The sequence below is a fragment of the Rutidosis leptorrhynchoides genome, chromosome 8, assembly GCF_046630445.1.
Source record: "Rutidosis leptorrhynchoides isolate AG116_Rl617_1_P2 chromosome 8, CSIRO_AGI_Rlap_v1, whole genome shotgun sequence".
NCBI lineage: Eukaryota > Viridiplantae > Streptophyta > Magnoliopsida > Asterales > Asteraceae > Rutidosis > Rutidosis leptorrhynchoides.
Window position 1 is genome coordinate 63,219,826 of NC_092340.1, and position 22,492 is coordinate 63,242,317.

Consider the following 22,492-nt stretch of genomic DNA (forward strand, 5'->3'; position numbering starts at 1 on the left):
TGCCCACTCAGTTAACACGTTTTGACCCAGTAACCAACCTGTTTTCCGAAATATATATTAACTATCACAACTTAATGGAGGTATGTAAAGCTCACCAGCATTACTTGATCACTCTCGAGAGCACACTTTGGGACTTCTTTGTAACCAACTATCTTCATATATGCACCAGTCACCTTTATCATATCTGCAATTATGGACCCACCTTTACTCAGTAGACACCCAACTTGGTTTGGTGAAATCAAGATCCTCGCACAAACTGGTGTCCCCATTGATGAATCCATAGTCCTATTGAAAACGAGAATCACTGCATTTTGTGCAGGTGAGTTTCGTGACTCTAGCGTCTACAATAAAACAAAGACGGTTTAGAAGGATGATCTATAAAATTCAAGGAACTTTGATGCAGAATATAGTACAGTCAACAATAACAGTGGGCTTAAAAGCATTGGGCTAACGATGTTAGATGCTTATTTTGGAGATAATGTCTTTGGGCCCATGATATTGGACGTGAGAATGGATGCTGGAAACAAGAGGTTGAAAAGTGGTCAAGGATGATTATTTAATTTAGTTAGTTTTGATAAGGATTGCCTTTTGTGTTTATCCAACTAGAGTTAGATTTGAATAAGGACTTGTAAGTCCATCACTTTAAATAGGACTTCCGTAGGTTATTTTCTTTAGTTTTTGTTTTTACTAATTTTATCAGAGTTAATAAACTTATCAAAAGCAAACTGCTTTTGTTTATCCTTGTGTGCACGTTTCTTTTTTCCAAGTTGCAAGTTTGTTCGGTCGTTAGAATTTGCATTAAGATTTGCATCAAACTTTTTTGTATAAAGCTAGTATATATACCTCCATAGCAGAAATAGTGATTAACCGTTCATCACAATCAGAGTTCATCACAATCAGAAACGGGAGCTCCAATGGTTATAAAAAAGTTTATATACATGTATAAAATATGATGATTTTTGTAATTTAATTAGTTAAAGATTATGTGGATAGTCCCTGTAAATAGTTTTAACGAACTTAGTTAACCTTCGGTAAGGTGAGGAATGAAATTGGGACTTTATAATGCTTTTAAGGATGAAAAATGCAGAATATAAAATACAGGGATGAAACGGGCAAAAAGTAGAAAACACGGGGATGAAATCGGCAATTTTGTCTAAAATTAACTGGTCATCAACTCAATTTCCTTTTAATACACCGAAAAACCAAAGTCGATACACAAAAGATAAAAGGAGTAATTGGTTACGATTGATAGTGCATCAATCTTCAATGGAGAAACCATATAAACGCCTGATAAAGCTACTACTCAAACACGTCTGGTTCGTTATTCTACCTAATTAAACGATTCTTTTTCATGTTTAGCGGTACAGAAATTATGAAGAAGATGAGTCATAACTGTATCTTTCACATAGCTATATAGTACATAAATATTGCACCCCACGTGTTTGATGAAATGCCACTGAAAATGAAAATGAAGAATCAAATATACTGTGTATAAACATATTAATAATTTTATGTACATGTATGACGTACATTATATAGTTATTCCCTCATCTCATTTTCATTCATCTGTTAATAGCTGGAACACGATAGACTTAAATATAATGCGTTAATGTCGGTTTGATGTCAACTAATTTTACAACATCCGTTTCTAAATGACAGGTTCTAAAGTGATAAGCAATTGTACCAGCTTACAAAACGACACTCACGTGTCTCGGTTTATTCAACACGGTATGTAACATTTATCAAAACAAATACTGTAATTCTTATCATGATATCAATGCTTTTATCAGTAAATCATTTCATAAGTCACAAAACCAAATCAATTACATAAAAGTGTTGGACAGTAAAGCTACACATGTTTGTTATTCTTCAGCTTTAACGATTCACGTGTAATATGGGGATAAGTCCCCTTTTGTGAGTGAGCAAATAAGTTGTTTAGTCAGTTGGGCTCAACCATTACGTCTCAAATACGTTGTTTATAAGCAAATAATGTGGTTGATTCTGAAGAGTACTTGAAGTTGCAACGAATGTAACATTCACTAGATAATAAACTCGTAACATTAAACTACATTAGCTTCTCATTCATGATTGACAAGAAAACATATTGTTTCAATTACTTTATTCATATTACATAAAGATAAATAAATTTATTACTGAAAAACTTGAATTCACCTCTGCTAAATGAAGACTAAACTCCCAGAAATAATCACTCACAAACCCAAGGCCCCAATTATCTTCACAGATTCTTAGTAGGGTTAGTTGTGAGCCCAAACCCGAATGGGTACAATGGGTCATAATGTGCGTCCCCAACGTTCATTGGTAGTTGATCAACAGACTTGAACCAAGTACGTGCAAGCTTGCCAGTAAAACCATAGTCACCGAACAGGACATCCACAATACCTTGACCCTCGGTTCCTGGAAGCCAAGCAGCCACAAGTGCGTCTATGGTTTTAACATATGGTTCCACCACAACGGGCCGACCACTGATCACAACCACCACACATTTCACCGAACCACAAACGTTCTTGATGGTGCTCGGTCCAGGCTCTGTAATTGTCAGATTCATGCTGTCTCCAAACGTCTCGGCGTACGGTTTCTCTCCTACAACCACAATAGCATAGTCGAATTTTCCAGACTTGACCAACTTCCCACTTGGGTTCTCTTTGTATACCACTTGAGTTTTCGGGTCAACAGTTTTTTTTACAGCAGAAAGGATTGTAGTGCCTGCAAGATCAAAAAGTCCGGTTTAACTTCTTGAAAAGATTAAAGGGTTTAATATCAAGAATTTAGTGAAATCGAGTATTTGTAGATATATTAAGTTTACCATCAGTAATATTTCCAGAAAGTCCTTGCCATTCAAGTGTCCATCCACCACACTGATAACCAAGATTATCGGCGTGGGACCCGGCAACAAGTATCTTCGACGCCTTTTTAGGAAGTGGTAACAATGGCGCCGTAGACTTTCCGTTTTTCAATAACACGAGTGTTTTTCTTACAGCTTCCCTAGCCAGATCTCGATGCTCCTGTTCGCATTCGCATTCGCATTCGCATTCACATTCACATTCACATTCACATTCACATTCACATTCATAGAGCAAGTAAAGATTACCTTCAGTCATTAGTACTGTTGTAAAAGTCAGCCGAGTTGGCCGGTTCAAAGTAAGGTCAAAAGTTTTATATCTTTTAATATTTAGATTTTGTGCTATATATCTATGTTTGGTGTATTTATGAGTAATATAATACAGTATATATTATATTATATATATGTTTAAATTATTACCCATATATACTAAAGCTCACGTCATGCATACGTCATGCTGACGTCAACAACCATTATTTAATTATTCATTTTTTTACGAAAGCCTAAAACCCACGGATGCATAATGGTACCCGGTCGTTGAAGTGTGTATATATATATAAATTGTTAATTTGTGTTTACAAACATATCGCAAATACTTCACGTGGAAAGTTGAAACGTGCTGGCTCAAATCCCACTCGTTTATACTAAAAGTCAACGTTTGTCAACGCCTTACTCACCCCATTCTTGTCCCCGACTCGCGACTTTTACCACATTGGTTATTAGCCTTCTAATTAAATTACAAAAAATAGTTATTCGAATTACCTGGCTTCCGAGGTACTTAACCATGCTGTAATCAGCCAACGGGCGTTCAAACAGACCCATTGTGAACTTGACCCTTAAAATTCTCTTAACGGCATCATCTACACGGCTCATGGAAACGAAATTGTTCTTGACTAAATAAGTTAGCCCATCGATAAACTCTGTGTAGTTGTATGGCACCATGAACTGCACATAACCAACACATAAGGTCCTGTAGTTTGCTTGATATTAAATAATTACAAATATTATAATTTTTTTTTTAAAAAAAAACATACCATGTCAATACCAGTATTCATCCCAGTTACAATCGAGTACGTATAATTAGCGTGTTCAGGAGTAGTGATTCTGTCAATCCCTTGCCAATCTGATATAACGAACCCCTGGGTCAAATAAAAAGTCAACCAATGTCATAAACATCTAATTAAGTGTAACAAAGCTTTAGAAAAGCGACTTCTTACTTTAAATTTGAGCCTGTTTTTGAGGAAATCTGTGACAAGAAAACGGTTGGCGTGCATTTTGACCCCGTTCCAGCTAGAATATGATGTCATAATAGTAGCCACACCCTTGATGACCGCATCATAGTACGCTGGCATATGAATGCTGAATAACCCTTTGGCATCTATGATCGTGTTGCCTTCGTTTGTGCCCAAATGGGTCCCGCCGTCTCCTAAATAATGCTTAGCGCATGCTGCTATCTTATCTCTGTTCAACAAACGACAACATGAATATCAGTTCGTTTAGCCTCAAGATCCATGACTTAATATGAGGTCAGCAGGAAGTAAGCATGACAACATTGCTAACAATTCGATATTTGTCTATTTTAATTACGACTATTCAACTATTAACTATTCTTGATTTGTTGTTTTGAATTTTCAAATTTGTAGCTTGTGGAGTGCATTGGTCCATTCTATGTAGTTGACAATGATTAGTCAAACTGAACTATCTAGCATAATAAAACTAGTTAGATACTCTTTTAGAAAGGGATATAAAGATAATATTCCCCTTCATAGTAAAAAACAATCTTTTAAAATTCTCTCACCAAGGATTAAATTAATTAACACCCTTTAAAAGATAATTAAGAAACTTGTAAACCAGTCACTCTCACCTTTAAAGTACCAATTAAAAAAAAAAAAATATAACACCTTTTGACAAATCAAACTATTTGTTTTATTGCTCTCTATTTTCTATATTTAGATTAGAGGGAATATTAGATAAACAATAATAATGGAAAAAGTTGTGCTACTTATCTACTTTATGTGACCTTTATGTAGCTCATATGTATGTCTTTCATACTTGTCTTCACTACTCATCTTATCTTATCTTATTAGTAATTCAATAAAAGTAGTAAAGCCAAAACTGGGACCAGGAAACGAAATCGTCATTTTCACCTTAAGTATCTAAGATTAGATAAATCTAAAGACTACACACTTCTAAACTTAAATTATGGTTTAGAGGGTTGTACAGTACAACTCAGTAAACTTACTGTCCACCGACGAAAGGAACACCTTTTCTTGAACCAGCAGGGATGTCTCCTTGTAAACCTGGTATAATCTCTGTCATTAATTTAACAATTTTTGGATCTTCGCTATAACTTTCGTAACAACGTCCCCACCTCGGATCTCTACAAACCTGTTAAGCAAGAACTTAAGATTAACCAAACAGATCACACATTATTTACTGGCAGTAAATTTTGTGTATTATAATTTTTTACTTACTGCAATACAAGGTGCAAAAGCATATTGTATGCCAGTGGCTCTAACTTCAAGGGCAGTTGCAGCTCCTATCTTCTTAGCAAGAACAGGGTCCCTGTTCAGATTTGGCATATAATTAATTTAAAATCACATCATCAATAATAGATTGCTGGCACACACTTCAATCATGGTACACTGACTTGTACATTTAGCATGGAAAGATGTACATTGCAAACCTAAAAGATGTTTTAAGTTGCTATATAGGAGTAACATACCTGGTAACACCAAGACCAACATTGTGAGGAAAGATTGTAGCTTTGTAAACATTGTTATGTCCATGGACAGCATCAATCCCATATATAATTGGTATCCCCAATCGGGTCGAAATTGCACCCTTTTGGTAATCATTGACCATGTCAACCCATGTTTGTGGTGATGCATGTTTAGCTGGAACACTCCCACCTCCACTCAAAACACTCCCTGAAAAAACCACACACAAATTAAACTAATATCCAAACACAAAACATATCAAGAAAGATAAAAAAGACTATAATTTGAATCTTTTTACCAATTAAGTACTTGTTGATGACCTCATTGGATGCAACCTTGTGATCAATTTGTGTCATTTGGCCAATTTTTTCTTCTAATGTCATCCTTTTCATTAAGTCTTTAATCCGAATGCCCATTGGTTGTTTAGAATCTTTGTACTTGAAGTACTCTGCTTCAGCCATGGAAGCTAAGCAACACATCACCATAATCAACAAAACTTGAACTTTTTTCATGTTTTTGATCCCCATTGCTAATGGGTGTTTGTATGTACTCTTCCTTAATAGAGTACAGTTGCAATATTCCTGAAGTATAAATAGAATAATATGAATTAGGTTAATGGAGAGAAATAGTTAGGTGAAGATTTCATATGAGTAATAAATGATGTTAAAAGAAAGTGCTAAGATTGCATTAAATTAAATGATGTAAAAGAAAGTGTTAAGATTGCATTGAAATGGGCCCCACTTTCTAGTATCAAGACCCAATTAAGGTAGTTTTTAACGTCTAATTGAACACTATTATTATTATTATATTATATATTTTATATATTAATATTAATATAAGAGTAGTTAATTAAAGAATTGAAAACAGCGCTGATCTATAGAAGGGGCTTATTAATAAAACAAGATTAAAGATAGATTTTAAAAATATCTACAAAAAAAGGTTGAATCTGAACAGGCTTACGTCTAAATTTCAAAATCAAAACATGAAAAACATGAAATTCAACAAAGCTGTCGTAATCAAGAATACATTTACAGATTAACATACAAAAAATACAAATACGCAACTATAGTCAAAGAATTGAAAACAGCACTGATCTATTTATTGGAGTAATAATAAAAATAAAATAAGATTAAAGGTAGCTAACAAAATTATTTACCAAAAATGGTTGAATCTAAAGTTTCAAGACATGAAAATCAACAATTGTGTCATAATCAAGAACACAGTACAGAATACAGATTATTGTAATATACAAAAAATACAAATACCCATTTGCATTGCAAACTCTGAATATTCAGTAAATAAGAGTTGACGTGAACAAATTGAACATTTAATAACTTGTTCAACTGGATCAATCAACAATAAAGTTTGAAACTTTATCAAGATTTTGAAGTGGGTTACCGGTGAAATGAGATGTTAGAGTAACAAATACATAAAAACAGAAGTTAAAATGTTGAAGGCATAAATGAATCAAGAAACATAACAGCATTATCACATTATTAAGATCAAGCAAGCTCAGCTAGCTGTTATAGATCTACATGAACTAGAAGGGACTTACAGAGAGTAAGGGGGAGAAAGAGAGTGTGAATTGTACTTGAGATACAGTATATCGTTATTTATATAAATTTTGTCATAATTTTAGTTTATATTTTATGGATTGGCAACTTTTATTTATCTTATATTTATGGCCTACTAGGTTAGATTTATTGTTTATGTATTTTTTTATTTTTTTTTGTTTACAAATTTAAATTAGAGAGGGAAGATAGAGATGATCAAATCAAATTTATCATTAAAAAAATTTACTAAGGCTTGTAAATTATTTTCGGAGGGGATTAATACATTAAATAAAATTTGCTAAGGCCTGTAACTTATGTATGTTTATTATAAATTCATAGCTTTAACGTGTACCATACGATACCTTAAATTTGCTAAGGCCTGTGAATTATACGAATATTATATTATATATTTATTATGTATATGTATGTATTATGTATGAAGGAAAAAATATTGAGATTTTGGAAGCTATATATGGGAAAGGCTTTTCCATTAGAGGAGTGATATGTACACAACTCATTTTTGTTATGTACACAATCATTATGCTTTACAGTATTGTACTGTACAATATTGTAAAGCATAATGGCTGTGTACATAACAAAAATAAGTTGTGTACATATCATCACCCTTACTCTTTTGAGTTAGTTATTTAAGGAAATAAACTTTATGATTAGTCCCCAAAGTTTATACCAAAAATCAATATGACACCTAAAGTATAAATCGAATGTGGTTGTTCTCAAGTTTTAAACATTGTAAACGATGGTCCTAGAGTTAATTGATTGTTAGTCCCCACCATTCAAGTGAAACACATGATGTACACATGATGTGCATTATGGTCTTTTTACTTTTAAAACTCAGCAAACCCACAATGAATCCCGCAGTGTTTATTTTCTAACACTCTTATATTCATCTTCATCCCTAACTTTTCATAATCCTAATAAAATTACCTTTAAACTGGGTTATAACACTATTATCGTACTTGATAAACTGCATTACTGCAAATAGGGATATATAATCATTTTTCATAGGTTTCAGAACAAAGTGACAACATTTATTCTTTTAAATGAAACAGTTCATATGATGCTTTTTTCAGAACCTATTCACATGTGTGTCCTGAAACCATTTAGCTAATGATAAGTAATTGGTAATACTTTTGACTGCATTCTGGTTATAGGTTAACAATTTTGATAGAGATTAGACAACAATCTTGACTGCATTCTGGTTAGACAAGGATGATGATATAACAGGATTTTGAAATGTATTTACATTGATTAAGGTTTACCTTGATAAAAAGATTACTTGAACAAGGTAACCAGCAAGGCAGCAAGCATCAGTTACTTCAAGATTTATCCTTCAAAGTATGGCAAAGGGGAGTTCATCCTTTAAGGCGTTAGTTGAATTTCAAGAGTTTTAAATAATCTAAAGCTGAAAAGACCATAATGCCCATCATGTGTACATCACGTGTTTCACTTAACTTGTAGAGGACTAACGATCAGTTAACTCTTGGAACATTCGTGTACAATGTTTAAAACTTGACACCAACCATGATCGATTCAAACTTTAGGTCTCATCTTGATTTTGGTGGAAAGTTTGGAGACCAACCATGAAATGTTTTCTTTTTCAAATGTTCTTTTAGTATCCCAAATTTGTAAATAAAGGAAGTGTCATTGTTTAACTTGTGCCTAAAACATAACATATGATAAAAATCGTCATTACAATTTAAATTCTAAGTTTAACAACTATTACAGCTAACTGTTTAAATATACTATTAACTGTTTTAAATCTAATGGTAATATCTTTTTACACTAATTAATGTTTATCAATTCAAAATAAAAGTAAATATGAATAATCAAGAAAAAGGACCATTTTATTTAAGATTATTGTTGCGATTTGAATCTTAGATTTAATCAAATTTTTATCAAATGCCTTTAGAACGTCAGATGAAATTAAATACGTAAAATTATACAATGGTAATGACAATTGCATTTCATGTAAGACAACTCTCAACCGTCACTCAACCTTCTTCCGAAACCAACTGTCACATCAATGTCACGTAAACATATCCTCAAACTTCTTCACAAGTCACAAAACTGAATGATAACTGAACCTCTGTCATTCATTACGTACTTTCCAAAAAAATGTAACTTACTAAATTAAATAAATCGAAGTAGATGTTGAGAGGCAACACAAAACATCAATACATTCGTTCTCAAATATGTTATGCGAGGATGCAAAAGAGAACGAACACAGTGAAGGTGATCAAGGGCGACTTAGGGCAATCATACTACCAATCGGTGTCCTCCAGAAAGGTTGTGAGGCGATGGGGATAACTAACTATTAGCAATGCTTTTACGGAGTAACATTTGTGTAAATGACACACATCACATTTGAAAAAATAATAGCTATTATTATTACTCTCTCCGTTCCATTCCATTCCATTCCAGACTAAACGACGACGACGACGACGACGACGACGACGCTGACATAACTGGTGTATGGGAGAGGTGAGATGTAGACAATACTTCCCTCATCCGAGAATAAAGACAAGTCATTTCTCCACCCACTAGTGAAAACACCCTCAAAAGTAGATAAAGTCATCCATCTCTCTATTCGACGGATAGAGAGATTGCTTCCGAGTGGACCTCCGGCTAATAAGTAGGAAAATAATTTAAAAAAATAAAATTGAGACGTCATGAAAATGGTAAAATCAAATTTTCATGGGTTTTAATCCTGCCTGAAAATTAATTTAGGCTCTAAGAGTCAGTCAAGTCGTCATTCCAGAATAAATGTCCACTAAAAAATATTCTTCAATTTATGATTGTTTAGTGAAATGTCTACTTTATTTTTCATTTAATAAATAATCTTACATTTAACTTCTAAAACAAAGAAAGAAATGGAATCAATATTAAAAGTGTTGACGACTTCCATATATAAAAAGAAAGAATTAAAATCATAATGACTTTTTAGTAATATATTGAGTACTAGTGAAATGATCCGTAGTATTACGGGTTTGTTTAAACGAAACAGTTTAATGATATATTTTAGGTATTAAGTAAATGTAAATGTTAAAGTTATTTAGTTTAATGATCTATGGAACCACGGATTCCAAGTAAGAAACTTGTCATTGTTTTTACAAACATATTGATGTACTTAACTTGGTCAGAATAAATGAGCTACAACACCAATCGGATGCTAGTCTGTATATAACCCGAAAACAATATCCAATATTGTTTGTAACTTTGAAAATCGAAGTAAAACTTACTATAGTACTTTTTTTTGTACGAAAACAAATACTCCGTATATCTTATCTTTATCGAACGAAAAAAATAATACTAAAACTTGACATTTTGTTTCTGCTCATCTTTTACGCCTCACACACCAAGAAAATCCTTAGGGTTTATTTATTTATTTCTAATATATATACACTCCGTATAATATATTACATATCTTTAATTAGGAATGAATTAAAGATGAATTAAAATAAAAACATAACCTTAATATTTTGATTAAAAATACTTCAACAGAAAGATCATGTTTTAAAAATATTATTTGTTATTATGTTGTTTTTTATGAATTTTTAATTAAGTAACTAATATATGAAATAATAATGACATCATTATTTAAGTTATTAAATATTTAGTTACTATAAGTACAATTTTTTTTTAATAATAAAATACTTAAGATTAATGACATCATCTAAGTGACCTAGATTTTTTTTTTTTTTTTTTTTTTTGATTTTTTCTTAACAACGGAATTAACCTAATAATGACATCATCATTATGGAATTTTAATAGAAACTATAGATGAGACATTAATCTTAAAACATATAAATAGTAACGTGGGCTCTTTTAGAACGGATGAAGTATATTATATACTCCTTCCGTTTCAAATCTATTGTCCTCAGACAAAAAACACACTTTTAGAAACAGTTACTGACACATGTATTAATTTGTTAATTTTCCGGTCTTAACCATTTTTTTACCCATCTTTTTGTCTTACATGTATAAAGTACAGGGCGGATCTTCTTTAAGACTGGAATGGGTGGTTGCCCCTACCAGAAATTGTGTTTTAATTAGGCTATTCTTATTACACGTGCTGGCAAGGACGGAGGATATTGGGGGCAGGGGAGGGCTCCGGCCACCCCACAAAACATTTTCGTATAGCCATTTTTTAGTTTATATGGACTAATTAAATATTGGAAAGAGTATACAATAGGCCATTACGTTATAGGTAGCCTACTGAAAACTTCAATTCAAAGAATTTAAGAAATTAAATATTTTGGTTCATTTTGTCTTCTTGCCCAGTACATCTCTTCTGTTATAAAAACTTAAAAATAAAAAACTACAACATACTTTTCTTATTAGTAATCTAGCAAATTTAAACGCCAAGAGATCAAATATAAACCCCAAAAGGTAAGAACGTTAAGGGTCGTCGAGTTGAGTTGTAGCATTCTTTATTATTTAACAGTAAATGCTTTATATATATACATATATATATATGTGTGTGTGTGTGTGTGTGTGTGTGTGCGCGCGCGCACGCGCATGCGGGCGTGTTATTGGCATTACATGTTTTGCTTGATTAACTCAGCCACCCTCAAATTAATCTTCAAGCTCCGTTCCTGCGTGCTGGAAAAAAACAAAATATCTCTGTATTATCCCCTTAATAAAATATGAAACACAAAAATGGGCTATAACTGGATACTTAAAAATGCACTATCATCATATGGCCAGGCCCAATTAATTAGTTGTGCTAGTTTATCTGTTATTTAGTCGACATTATAATATTTTTAAATCTTTCTTATTACTGTGTGTCATTATGTAGTATACAAAACTCTTAATACCATGTTACATAATTATTAAATAGTATCACGTTTATACTACAATAGATAATTCCATTTTAATAACTCAAAAATACGTTTTATATACCTTTTATGTGTTCAAATATGGTCCCATTCTATATTAAAAGTTAAAGATAGAGTACACATTTACGTACAACGATTTCGCCCCCTCGACAAATTGTTTCAAGCTCCGCCACTGATAAAGTAGTGAATAAAAGAAATTTATCACATTATTTTTTCTATTTATAGAAGTAAACAATTAATTTAAATTTAAAATATCATTAAAAGGAATACCAAATTATAAAATTATGACGGAGGGAGTACAACATACATAAAGCCAATTAAAAGGGGTTTGAGGGTGAATTTTAGGGTTGATAGTGTCGAGAACGTATTAGCTATCGGTGACCATAGTGAATGTTTGATTACAGAAAAGATCCTTATAAACATTGGAGTAAATTGTACTCGTATGATTCTATACAAAGGGATAGTATAGCAATTTGGCTCTTCCCTCTTTTTTTCTCTGGCTTGACTTTATCATACGAGTACAATTTTATTTACATCAGCATGATGTCCTGTTTATATACTCCCTCCGAACTCTCCCATATTGCACTATTTTATTTTAGACCGTCTCAAATTAATAGTTCATTTTTATAAATAAGAATAATAAGGTAAAGTTCATTTATGTCTTAAACTTTTTCATATAAGACAAAAAGATTTATTAAATATTAGAAGAAAGTAGTTTTATGAATTGTTGATTTGGATATAGAGTAGATTATTAGATTGTTAGATTGCAGTCTTGTACTTTTTCGAGGTTGTGTTGGTCGTGTTTGTCGAGTTATCGTTTAGGGTTGTAACTACTAGCTTCTTGCTAGTCCTATTTTATTTATAATATTATTGCCTTTCGAAAAGAAAAAAAAACAGTAAAGAAAAAAAAAGTACAATGTAATAGTGAAATTTTTAAACGGTGTATTTTTTTTATTTAGTGATTATTAGTAATATTAATAATAATATGAGAGGGAGAGATTAATATTTATTTTTATATTTTCATCCATTTGCCTTCTTCCCATCCAAGTGAGGCCCACAGCCCTCGTTGTAGTACAAATCTTGTGTATTATCCCACAATATATGGCGCACGACTGAGTCAAATACATTATAAAGAAAATGAATCTGCAAAGGTAGTGTTGAGTAACGAGATCCAAAAGAAATAAACAAATGTAACCAAAATAATGAAACCTACCCAATACCAACTATGAACCTTCATTGCCGACTTTAATGTATTTTTTTTCTTCTCTATTTCTCAAAAAAAAAAAAAAAAAAAAAAAACAACTTTTATCAAATTAGTGAAAAGCAGGGCCTGATCAAACCCATTCATAACAATTGCAAACTTGAAACAACATAAATTGCCAACTAAAACTGCTAAAATATTAAGAGTTCCGAGCAAGAGACACGACAACGTTAACCAAACATAGTGTTGATGAGAGAAGCATAAGTGAGAATTGACGGCCCATAAAAACACCTTTAGTTTGATACTACACATTATCGACACTCAACATGATAACTCATGTTAAGAACGATTAGGTGAGCCCTAAAAAGACTTAATAACGCTAGGTTATCAAATTCAGTGTCCATAAACGGATTAAACTATGTTGAACACGGAGAACGAAATCAAGAATGGAAAAACACGAGGATATAACATGGTTATATGCAATCAATAAGATTGCTTTAATCCACAGGCAACCTAAAAGATTTCTTTGATTAATTTCGTATATCTAATTTACAGGTAACATATGGGGGTATTTATAGCATAAAACGAGTTAGAATCGCAACACAACAAGGAATCCTAAACCGAATCAAATTCCAGTCAACAGAATTTCGCAGTCACCATTCATTTCTCGCGGTCGTGAGCTAGTTGCTTCAGCGACACTTGCTCACTGCCTAAAACTCGCGATGGCGAGAATATACTCCCAGTCGCGAAGTTGTAGAACCAGCTTCAGCATTCGATTCATGTTAACATTTAACTCGACTTCGCACTTCCCAAAAATCTCCCACTCGAATGAGACGTTAAACAATACCCATCTTCAACCTGATTACTTCCACAGTACACACCCGACACACTGATTACGACTCCTTTTGATACCGTCAAATTAGACATTGAATCACGTTGCGCTTCACTAGTTAACCACGAGCAAGTAAAGTATTTCGACACAATAAATACCGTTGAGGTATAATCCGATCTATGCTACTAACTTGGGACCAAGAACCTCTCTTTGGATATGGCACCAATTTCCATAGTTTAGGAGATAACGGGGCGTTTTAGCCCAACCCAACAAAATCCCTCTACTGCCGAAGCAAACCATCCGTACACAATATCATCCGCCCGATTTATCTTTCCAACATAGAATAAACTCGCTGGTAGAACAAACACATGGACATCACCGATTAAGACATTGCACGAGAACGCAATCGCACCTTTAATCGTCTACCTTACCGCCTTTACTTTCATCGTTGGAACACTGATCATATACGTACGCACGAATTTGGACAAACTGATTTTCATCCCGAGCCAACTCCCACTGTACAGATGTGTCATTAACAGTGACTCTTAAGAAACCTCTTGTTCATCAACCTCGGCAGTCGCAACAAAGTTTTCATTGGAGAAGATCTACCTGAAGTAACGAAGACTCTAGTGTAACCAATTCGAACCTAATCTTCACTAGTTTCGACTCCACTTGAGCTCCAACTAAAACAAGACCCCTCAACAACACTAGAAAGCATTAGCCCGTTAGGACTTTTAGCACGTACAACCCCACCTAGCCATTCCTCGAAAGCAATATCAACCATATACATGGTTCCCCTCTTATGCCCCGCTAGCAACTTCATGACCACCTTTAAACACCGTCCACCATTGACCCCTAAATAAAACATTAAACCTATCATCATCCAATTGCCTAACTAAGGCCAATCTCTTCGTGAGCTTGGGGATGAACCTCACGTTCCTCAAGATCCAAGCATAATACAAGTGTCTGATAACAAGGTCACCAATACTCGAAACATCAAGTGTCTTCCCATCCGCAATTCGAACTCTATCGGAACAACACTTGAAATTCACCATCTTGTTCATGTATGAGGTAGCATGATATGAGGCATCCGAATCTAAAACCTAAGATCCGTCAAGAACCTCATCTTGGCACATCAACGCATCCTCAATAACTAAAGTCATTGTGCTCCCACCTGACTTTAAACTCGAGCACTTTGAATTATAGTGACCGACTTGTTACAATTCTAACACACCACATTCTTGCTCCTTGATGGACTTCTTGATCTGGATCTTACCTGACACATACTTAAAACTTAACTTGAATTCCCACCTGAATCTTTTCTTCTAATTCATTCACTTAGACTCAAATCCCGAATTTTGAAATGTCCCGTTCTTATTGATTAAAAACGTTCCATATTAATTGATTTCGTTGCGAGGTTTTGACCTCTATATGAGACGTTTTTCAAAGACTGTATTCATTTTAAAACAAACCATAACCTTTATTTCATCAATAAAGGTTTAAAAAGCTTTACGTAGATTATCAAATAATGATAATCTAAAATATCCTGTTTACACACGACCATTACATAATGATTTACAATACAAATATGTTACAACGAAATAAGTTTCTTGAATGCAGTTTTTACATAATATCATACAAGCATGGACTCCAAATCTCGTCCTTATTTAAGTATGCGACAGCGGAAGCTCTTAATAATCACATGAGAATAAACATGCTTAAAACGTCAACAAAAATGTTGGTGAGTTATAGGTTTAACCTATATATTATCAAATCATAATAATAGACCACAAGATTTCATATTTCAATACACATCCCATACATAGAGATAAAAATCATTCATATGATGAACACCTGGTAACCGACATTAACAAGATGCATATTTAAGAATATCCCCATCATTCCGGGACACCCTTCGGATATGATATAAATTTCGAAGTACTAAAGCATCCGGTACTTTGGATGGGGTTTGTTATGTGACAACCCGGAAATTTCCAATCAAATTTAAACTTTATCTTTATATTATTCCGACACGATAAGCAAAGTTTGTTAAGTTAAATCTCAAGAATTTTAAACTGTGTTCATACATTCATTATAACCTCGACCAAATTCCGACGATTCATGAACCGTTATATATAAATAGATATGTATATATATGTATATATATATATATTATAACTTGAGAATATTAATAAAGTATTAAACGTATATTACTTTACACGAACGCATTTGTTTCAATATGTTTATCGATGGAATTAGAAGATAATATCAAATGATTGATTTATCAGATACATTGTGATATGATTACGGGTCTATGTTATGAGGTCCACTGTGATTTAAGAAATCTATTCTTTTTGACAACATTCGGAAAATGGTAAAGTGATTTATAAATAAGAACAAATTGTCAATCATTGAGAACTAGACAAAGGATAGTGGAAGATTGAATCTCATAAAGACTCGATTGATCTATTTAGTTTCAAACGTACAAAAACGTTTTCAGTTTAAAAAGAACTTTATTATTAAAACGTATATAACTTTTATAAATATCTAGAACCACTTTTGACAACTCATTACTTAACTAGTATGATAAAGATAACGATATTTATATTTTATTTTATTAAATATATATAACGATTTAAATTAATATTATATATATTTATACGCGTATAATACGTACATAGTTTTATACTTTTACTATACTTAAACTTTACCTTTACTTTATTTTTACTTTACTTTAACTTTAATAATTCACTTTAATAATTCATACTTTAATAATTTATACTTTAATAATTCACTTTAATAATTCATACTTTAATAATTCACTTTAATAATTCATACTTTAATAATTCACTTTAATAATTCATACTTTAATAATTCATTTTAATAATTCAAAAATCTATTATAAATAGAATTCAATAGGTTTCATTATTTCATAGAAACTTGAAAATATTTTTCTCTAAACTCTCTCAAACGATTTACATATATATATTTACTCCGTATTATTTCAAGATATTATTAGTATACATAAAATATTACGACGGAGTGTTGTCCGGGGGATTTCGAAATTGTTTTTCGAGTAGGATAGGATTAAGGAAATTATGGGTTATAGCTATGGAGGTGATTGAGTATGGTTCATGGGTATGCTCGTGAAGTCAATATAGTGTTTATCATTTCCGTTGCGTCTACGTACCTTTCCTGCAATATTGAATCTCAATATTGATACGTGAGTACTCATAATTTAACTTTTACATACTAATAGTGTATCCCTGACTAGTGCTCGAGTATTTAGGATTATGCATGCTTGCACTTTTGATATTGCCCTTAGACAGGTTAGGTTGAATCTTGAATTAGTTACACTTGCGGTTGAGATAAGGTATAAGATATGCATGTCCTTGGAAAGCTAGCGAAAAATTGAGAACTTTTCATTTAGATATCGAATGGGTCCGATGAACGGATTAGAAGTTATAGTCCCACTTTTAAAATCTAATATTTTTGGGATGAGAATACATGCAGGTTTTATAAATGATTTACAAAATAGACACAAGTACGTGAAACTACATTCTATGGTTGAATTATCGAAATCGAATATGCCCCTTGTTATTAAGTCTGGTAATCTAAGAATTAGGGAACAGACACCCTAATTGACGCGAATCCTAAAGATAGATCTATTGGGCCTAACAAACCCCATCCAAAGTACCGGATGCTTTAGTACTTCGAAATTTATATCATGTCCGAAGGAGGATCCCGGAATGATGGGGATATTCTTATATGCATACTGTTAATGTCGGTTACCAGGTGTTCAATCCATATGAATGATTATTTTTGTCTCTATGCATGGGACGTATATTTATGAGAACTGGAAATGAAATTCTTTTGGTCTATTAAAATGATGGAAATGAATGATTATGATAAACTAATGAACTCACCAACCTTTTGGTTGACACTTTAAAGCATGTTTATTCTCAGGTATAAAAGAAATCTTCCGATGTGCATTTGCTTATTTTAAAGATATTACTTGGAGTCTTTCATAGCATATTTCGAAGAACGTTGCATTCGAGTCATTGAGTTCATCAAAGATTACTATTAAGTTAATTTATAATTGGATAGTGGATATTATGAAATAGTATGCATGCCTGTCAATTTTCGATGTAAAGAAAGTTTGTGTTTTAAAAACGAATGCAATGTTTGTAATATGTATCATATAGAGGTCAAATACCTCGCGATGTAATCAACTATTGTGAATCGTTTATAATGTATATGAACGGGTCCTTTCAGTTGGTATCAGAGCGGTGGTCTTAGCGAACCAGGTCTGCATTAGTGTGTCTAACTGATAAGTCGTTAGGATGCATTAGTGAGTCTGGACTTCGACCGTGTCTGCATGTCAAAAGTTTTGCTTATCATTTCTAGTCGGAAATCATCTGCTTATCATCCTTAGGAAATTACCTACTTATCATTATTATTCTAAATACATCTTGCTACATTAATTGCATGAGTAGTGTATAGACAAAATTCATATCTTAGCGTATCTGCTAAATCATATCTTATCGTATCTATTACTGTAAACTTTGCCTGACATATTCCGTAAATTCCTCCGTAATCTACGAAATCTTTTGATCTGTAAACATATATGGATATCCTATGTAAATAGAATACCACCCGATAGCCGAAAAATCATTTTATATCGAAAAATCCTTTATACAATCGTACGATATGGAAGTTGTCATCAGTTCAAGTCACTCGGATTCTGAAATGGAATCCCATTCAAGCTCCGAAAGCAGTGTGACAGGAATAGATCAACCAATCAGTCATCACCTATTCTGGATGAATTGGGGATGGGTTCGTAGCCTCCTCAATCATTGGAGACAAGAAGAAGGTGATCCCTTCCATCCACCACATTGCCCTCTTGATGAAGAACCTGAAGCACTTACCGGCGAACCTGTCCGAAACACCATTTTCTCGCTCATTTCCAGAGTATCTCGTCACGATTATATATTACATCAAATTTTAGATTTTATTTATCCGCTCGTCCGAACCGACAATCACCCCGGTGTAATAGAAGAAGTCAACGAGCTTCGCGCTCGGGTAGTGGCTTTGGAGAATATGGTGCAAAAATTACAAACACCAGTAGCAGCACCAGCAGAAACACCAGCAGCATAACTAGTACCACCATCATCAACGCCAACAGTACCATTACCACCTCCAACCACAACCGCGTCGTAAACCTCAACTTCACAATCTGTCCTACGAGCATCAACGTCATACGCACCATAGATATCAAGGAATACCAGCAACAATAACTGACGATGTATTAATTCATAACTTCATTGGAGAAACATTCCACGAAGATTATGTAATCTCTAAAGTCTTAGAGATTATCTAATCTAGCCCTAACCATAAATCAGTTAAGCGAACCAAAATGATGGAAGGAAGAGTAGAAACCCTGACAAAAATGGTGTGTGATTAACAAGCTAAACTTGCTTTACCAGCAACATCAATAGTACCATCAGCGTTACCAGCATCGTCAGTACAGTCAACATCTGAAATCAACAACACCGATAACATCACAAACTCCGTCAGTTCAAGAATCACTGTGGACATTATTATGAATCAATAACGTGTATATTGTATCAACAAGTTATGAAGAATTAACTCATTCCCTCTGAAGAAATTATATATATATTTTATATATATATATATTTTGAAATAAAAAAATAAATCTTTCCGTGCTAAGCTATTGTGTGTGAATCTTAACTACTCGGTTAATTCATATTACAAATATGCAATAATGTATGTCCCTCGCCCGCAACTTAACCATCGTTAACTACAATCTCTGTCTCAATTCAACAAGTTCCAATTCCTAATAAATCAAGTATATATTTGATTTTACACTTCATCATTGATGTAACCGAAACTTTTCAGATAACATCATCCGTACTTTGCGAAGTTCACAAGAATTTAACGAAAACCAACATCACATCTCAACAAATAACGAAGTATTGATTCATAATTTCAATATTATTGAAGAAATACTTATGTAACCTCTAAAGCCTTCAAGGAATTATTCAATTCTAGTTTCAACCGTAAATTGAATGAGTTTAATTTAGTATTAACTCATTAAAATCTATGTTACATCTGAGGAGAATATATACATATATATTTTCATAAAGACTGTAATAAAATTCTTATGTACAAAATATTAATTGTGGAAATTTTTTAACGGGTAGGTAATACCCGAGAGATATATATAAATTCACAATTAATATGTTACATTCTTCGAATCAGATTAAGCAAATTATCAATTATACTTCCTACTTTCACAATAATATACATTCTTTCATAGAAATCAAAACAACCATACTCATTCAAACCCAATTATATATTCTGATTTTAAAATCCCAGAATTCAATTCGAGATATAACCGGTATCATCACTTTTAGATTCCTACATCTTTCAAAGCTATACTTTGACTTCAAAACTGTGTTAGAACATCAAATGTATATTAACGATTACAATCTGTGTTCAAACCCTTCAAAAATATCTGAAGACACTTCAAATAATGAGCAATCGAGATGATGATCCAACCACATATTACCCACAGTTAGGTACTTAAAAAGCACTCGAAACCAAAGTCATAATTCCACACATATCTGTGTCAGATTCTTTGGCATTTATTAGCAAAAATAACTTTGCAATTCCTTTTCAAAGTAGCCAATTTTGTCACAGCTCCAGCAAGTCAACTTCGACTTTTCAGTCAGACTAACCTTATTATAACCTTGAGATATACACCATCGTTACCAGGGAACCTTTTACATCCCACCACATTATTAGCAGATGTACCAACAACTTCATTACCCTTTGACTTTAACCTCTCCAAAAAGTCATTATAGTTATTCATTGAAACCCCACCATTTACTCATTCGCATCTTGTAACAAGAATTGCCATACGAATCATCGGGAATTAGCAATCATTAATTTGAAATCTCGCAGCATGTCTACGCCAACAGTTATATGTGTACGTACAACATCTATCTCCTGGACTTGCATACTTTGAATGTGAAGTTTCTGAAAAACACCTTGAACTGTGAACTAGTTCTTGAAATGCTGACGAAGCAGCAACAACTGTAAACGATCTTAACAGTAAAAAGTTTGATAATAAAGAATAGTGTATTGGCAAAGCTCGGAAAAAGAGAAGTTTTGGAACTGGAAAACGGATTGAGCAAAGTATGAAAGAGGCTGTGGACAAATCACAAGGGCGAAACATGCCTTCAAAGAATCTAAATGATTCAGTACCTGCTGAAGTCATTAAAGGAATACCTTGCTCTTGACTCTAAACCCCTGCGGACAATATTCTTCATCATCCTCTGATATTAGAAATTCTAAGATATCATCATATCTTTCATTATAAATATCCTCCATATTTCTGAAGATATTTTCTTAATTATTCTTATCCGAAATCATTTACCTCTTCGCACTATCTGTATTACATCATAAAAGAAACTATTTTAGTTTCTAATTTCTGAAACATTCGAGTTTAAAATAGGAATTTTTTTTTTTTAAGTAGTGATGGGAGCTGAAGCATGAGTTAGTATAATATAATGACACTTGATCAACGTGATTATATTACAGTAATTCATGCTGAGTTTCTAAATGGAACGTGATGATTCACAGATCATAACGTCATCATGTGCCATGTTACACGACTCCTATATTCTATTTAATCTCTAAAATATCAAGAAAATATTTCTTGATGATTCGGTCTTTTCTAGGGTATTTTGGTAATTTAACAAATCAAGATCGTGCCATTACAATTTCCTTCTTAGAACATTAACTATGTTCATTCAGAAATTCATATCTATGAATTCTGGACCATTACATACGGTGCTTAATCTCAAGAAGAGGAAACGAAAGAATGAAGCTCCGAAATAGAAATAGGAGTATAAATCGCAGCAAATAGAAGGGAGCATTAACTGTGGATAACAATAATTATAGAAGACAGAAGCAGGGACTTCGAAATATAAAGGAGGATATAAAGCCCAACGACGACCCAGAAATTATAAACCATATATATCGATGCATATAGCAATATAAAGACATGGGAGAACTAAAAACACTATAAAACTAAGAGTATAGTAAAAGTAAATAGATTCTTCCGGTGGCAGATGAAAGAAAAAAAATGACAGATATGAAAGTTAGGAGTATATCAAGAATCAGAACTGGATGGAGCATATTAGTGAATAAAAGGTGTGAGTTGTGGAAATAAGGAAACGAAGGGGGTGGATATATAGTAAAATATCCGACAGAGCAATCAAAACATATTATCGCATTTAATCAAAGCTGATCTTAAATTCCTTAATTTTCGAAGAACCAAATCTTATTACGAAGATTTTCTCTAAATTCCTTGAATTTCGAAAATCAACCGTGACTATGTCATTGGTTAAAAAGAACGTGCATTTACTCATTTCATTCT

General features: G+C 33.0%; 1 protein-coding gene and 1 long non-coding RNA gene across 2 annotated transcripts; one reads left to right on the forward strand and one right to left on the reverse strand.

Annotated features, from left to right (window-relative positions):
- Positions 1–1,194: 1,194 nt before the first annotated feature.
- LOC139861382 (uncharacterized) lies at positions 1,195–8,721 on the forward strand. Its single transcript, XR_011763747.1, has 3 exons — positions 1,195–1,316; positions 1,660–1,728; positions 8,306–8,721. It is a non-coding gene; the product is annotated as an uncharacterized lncRNA (long non-coding RNA).
- LOC139862371 (uncharacterized) lies at positions 2,061–6,326 on the reverse strand. The gene is made up of 9 exons (XM_071850965.1): positions 5,879–6,326; positions 5,586–5,790; positions 5,335–5,425; positions 5,103–5,248; positions 4,078–4,321; positions 3,895–3,999; positions 3,623–3,805; positions 2,825–3,023; positions 2,061–2,724 (listed from the first exon to the last, which is right to left on the reverse strand). The coding sequence occupies exons 1-9, from the start codon at positions 6,105–6,107 to the stop codon at positions 2,237–2,239; spliced, it is 1,890 nt and encodes a 629-aa protein (XP_071707066.1). The 5' UTR covers positions 6,108–6,326; the 3' UTR covers positions 2,061–2,236.
- Positions 8,722–22,492: the final 13,771 nt, after the last annotated feature.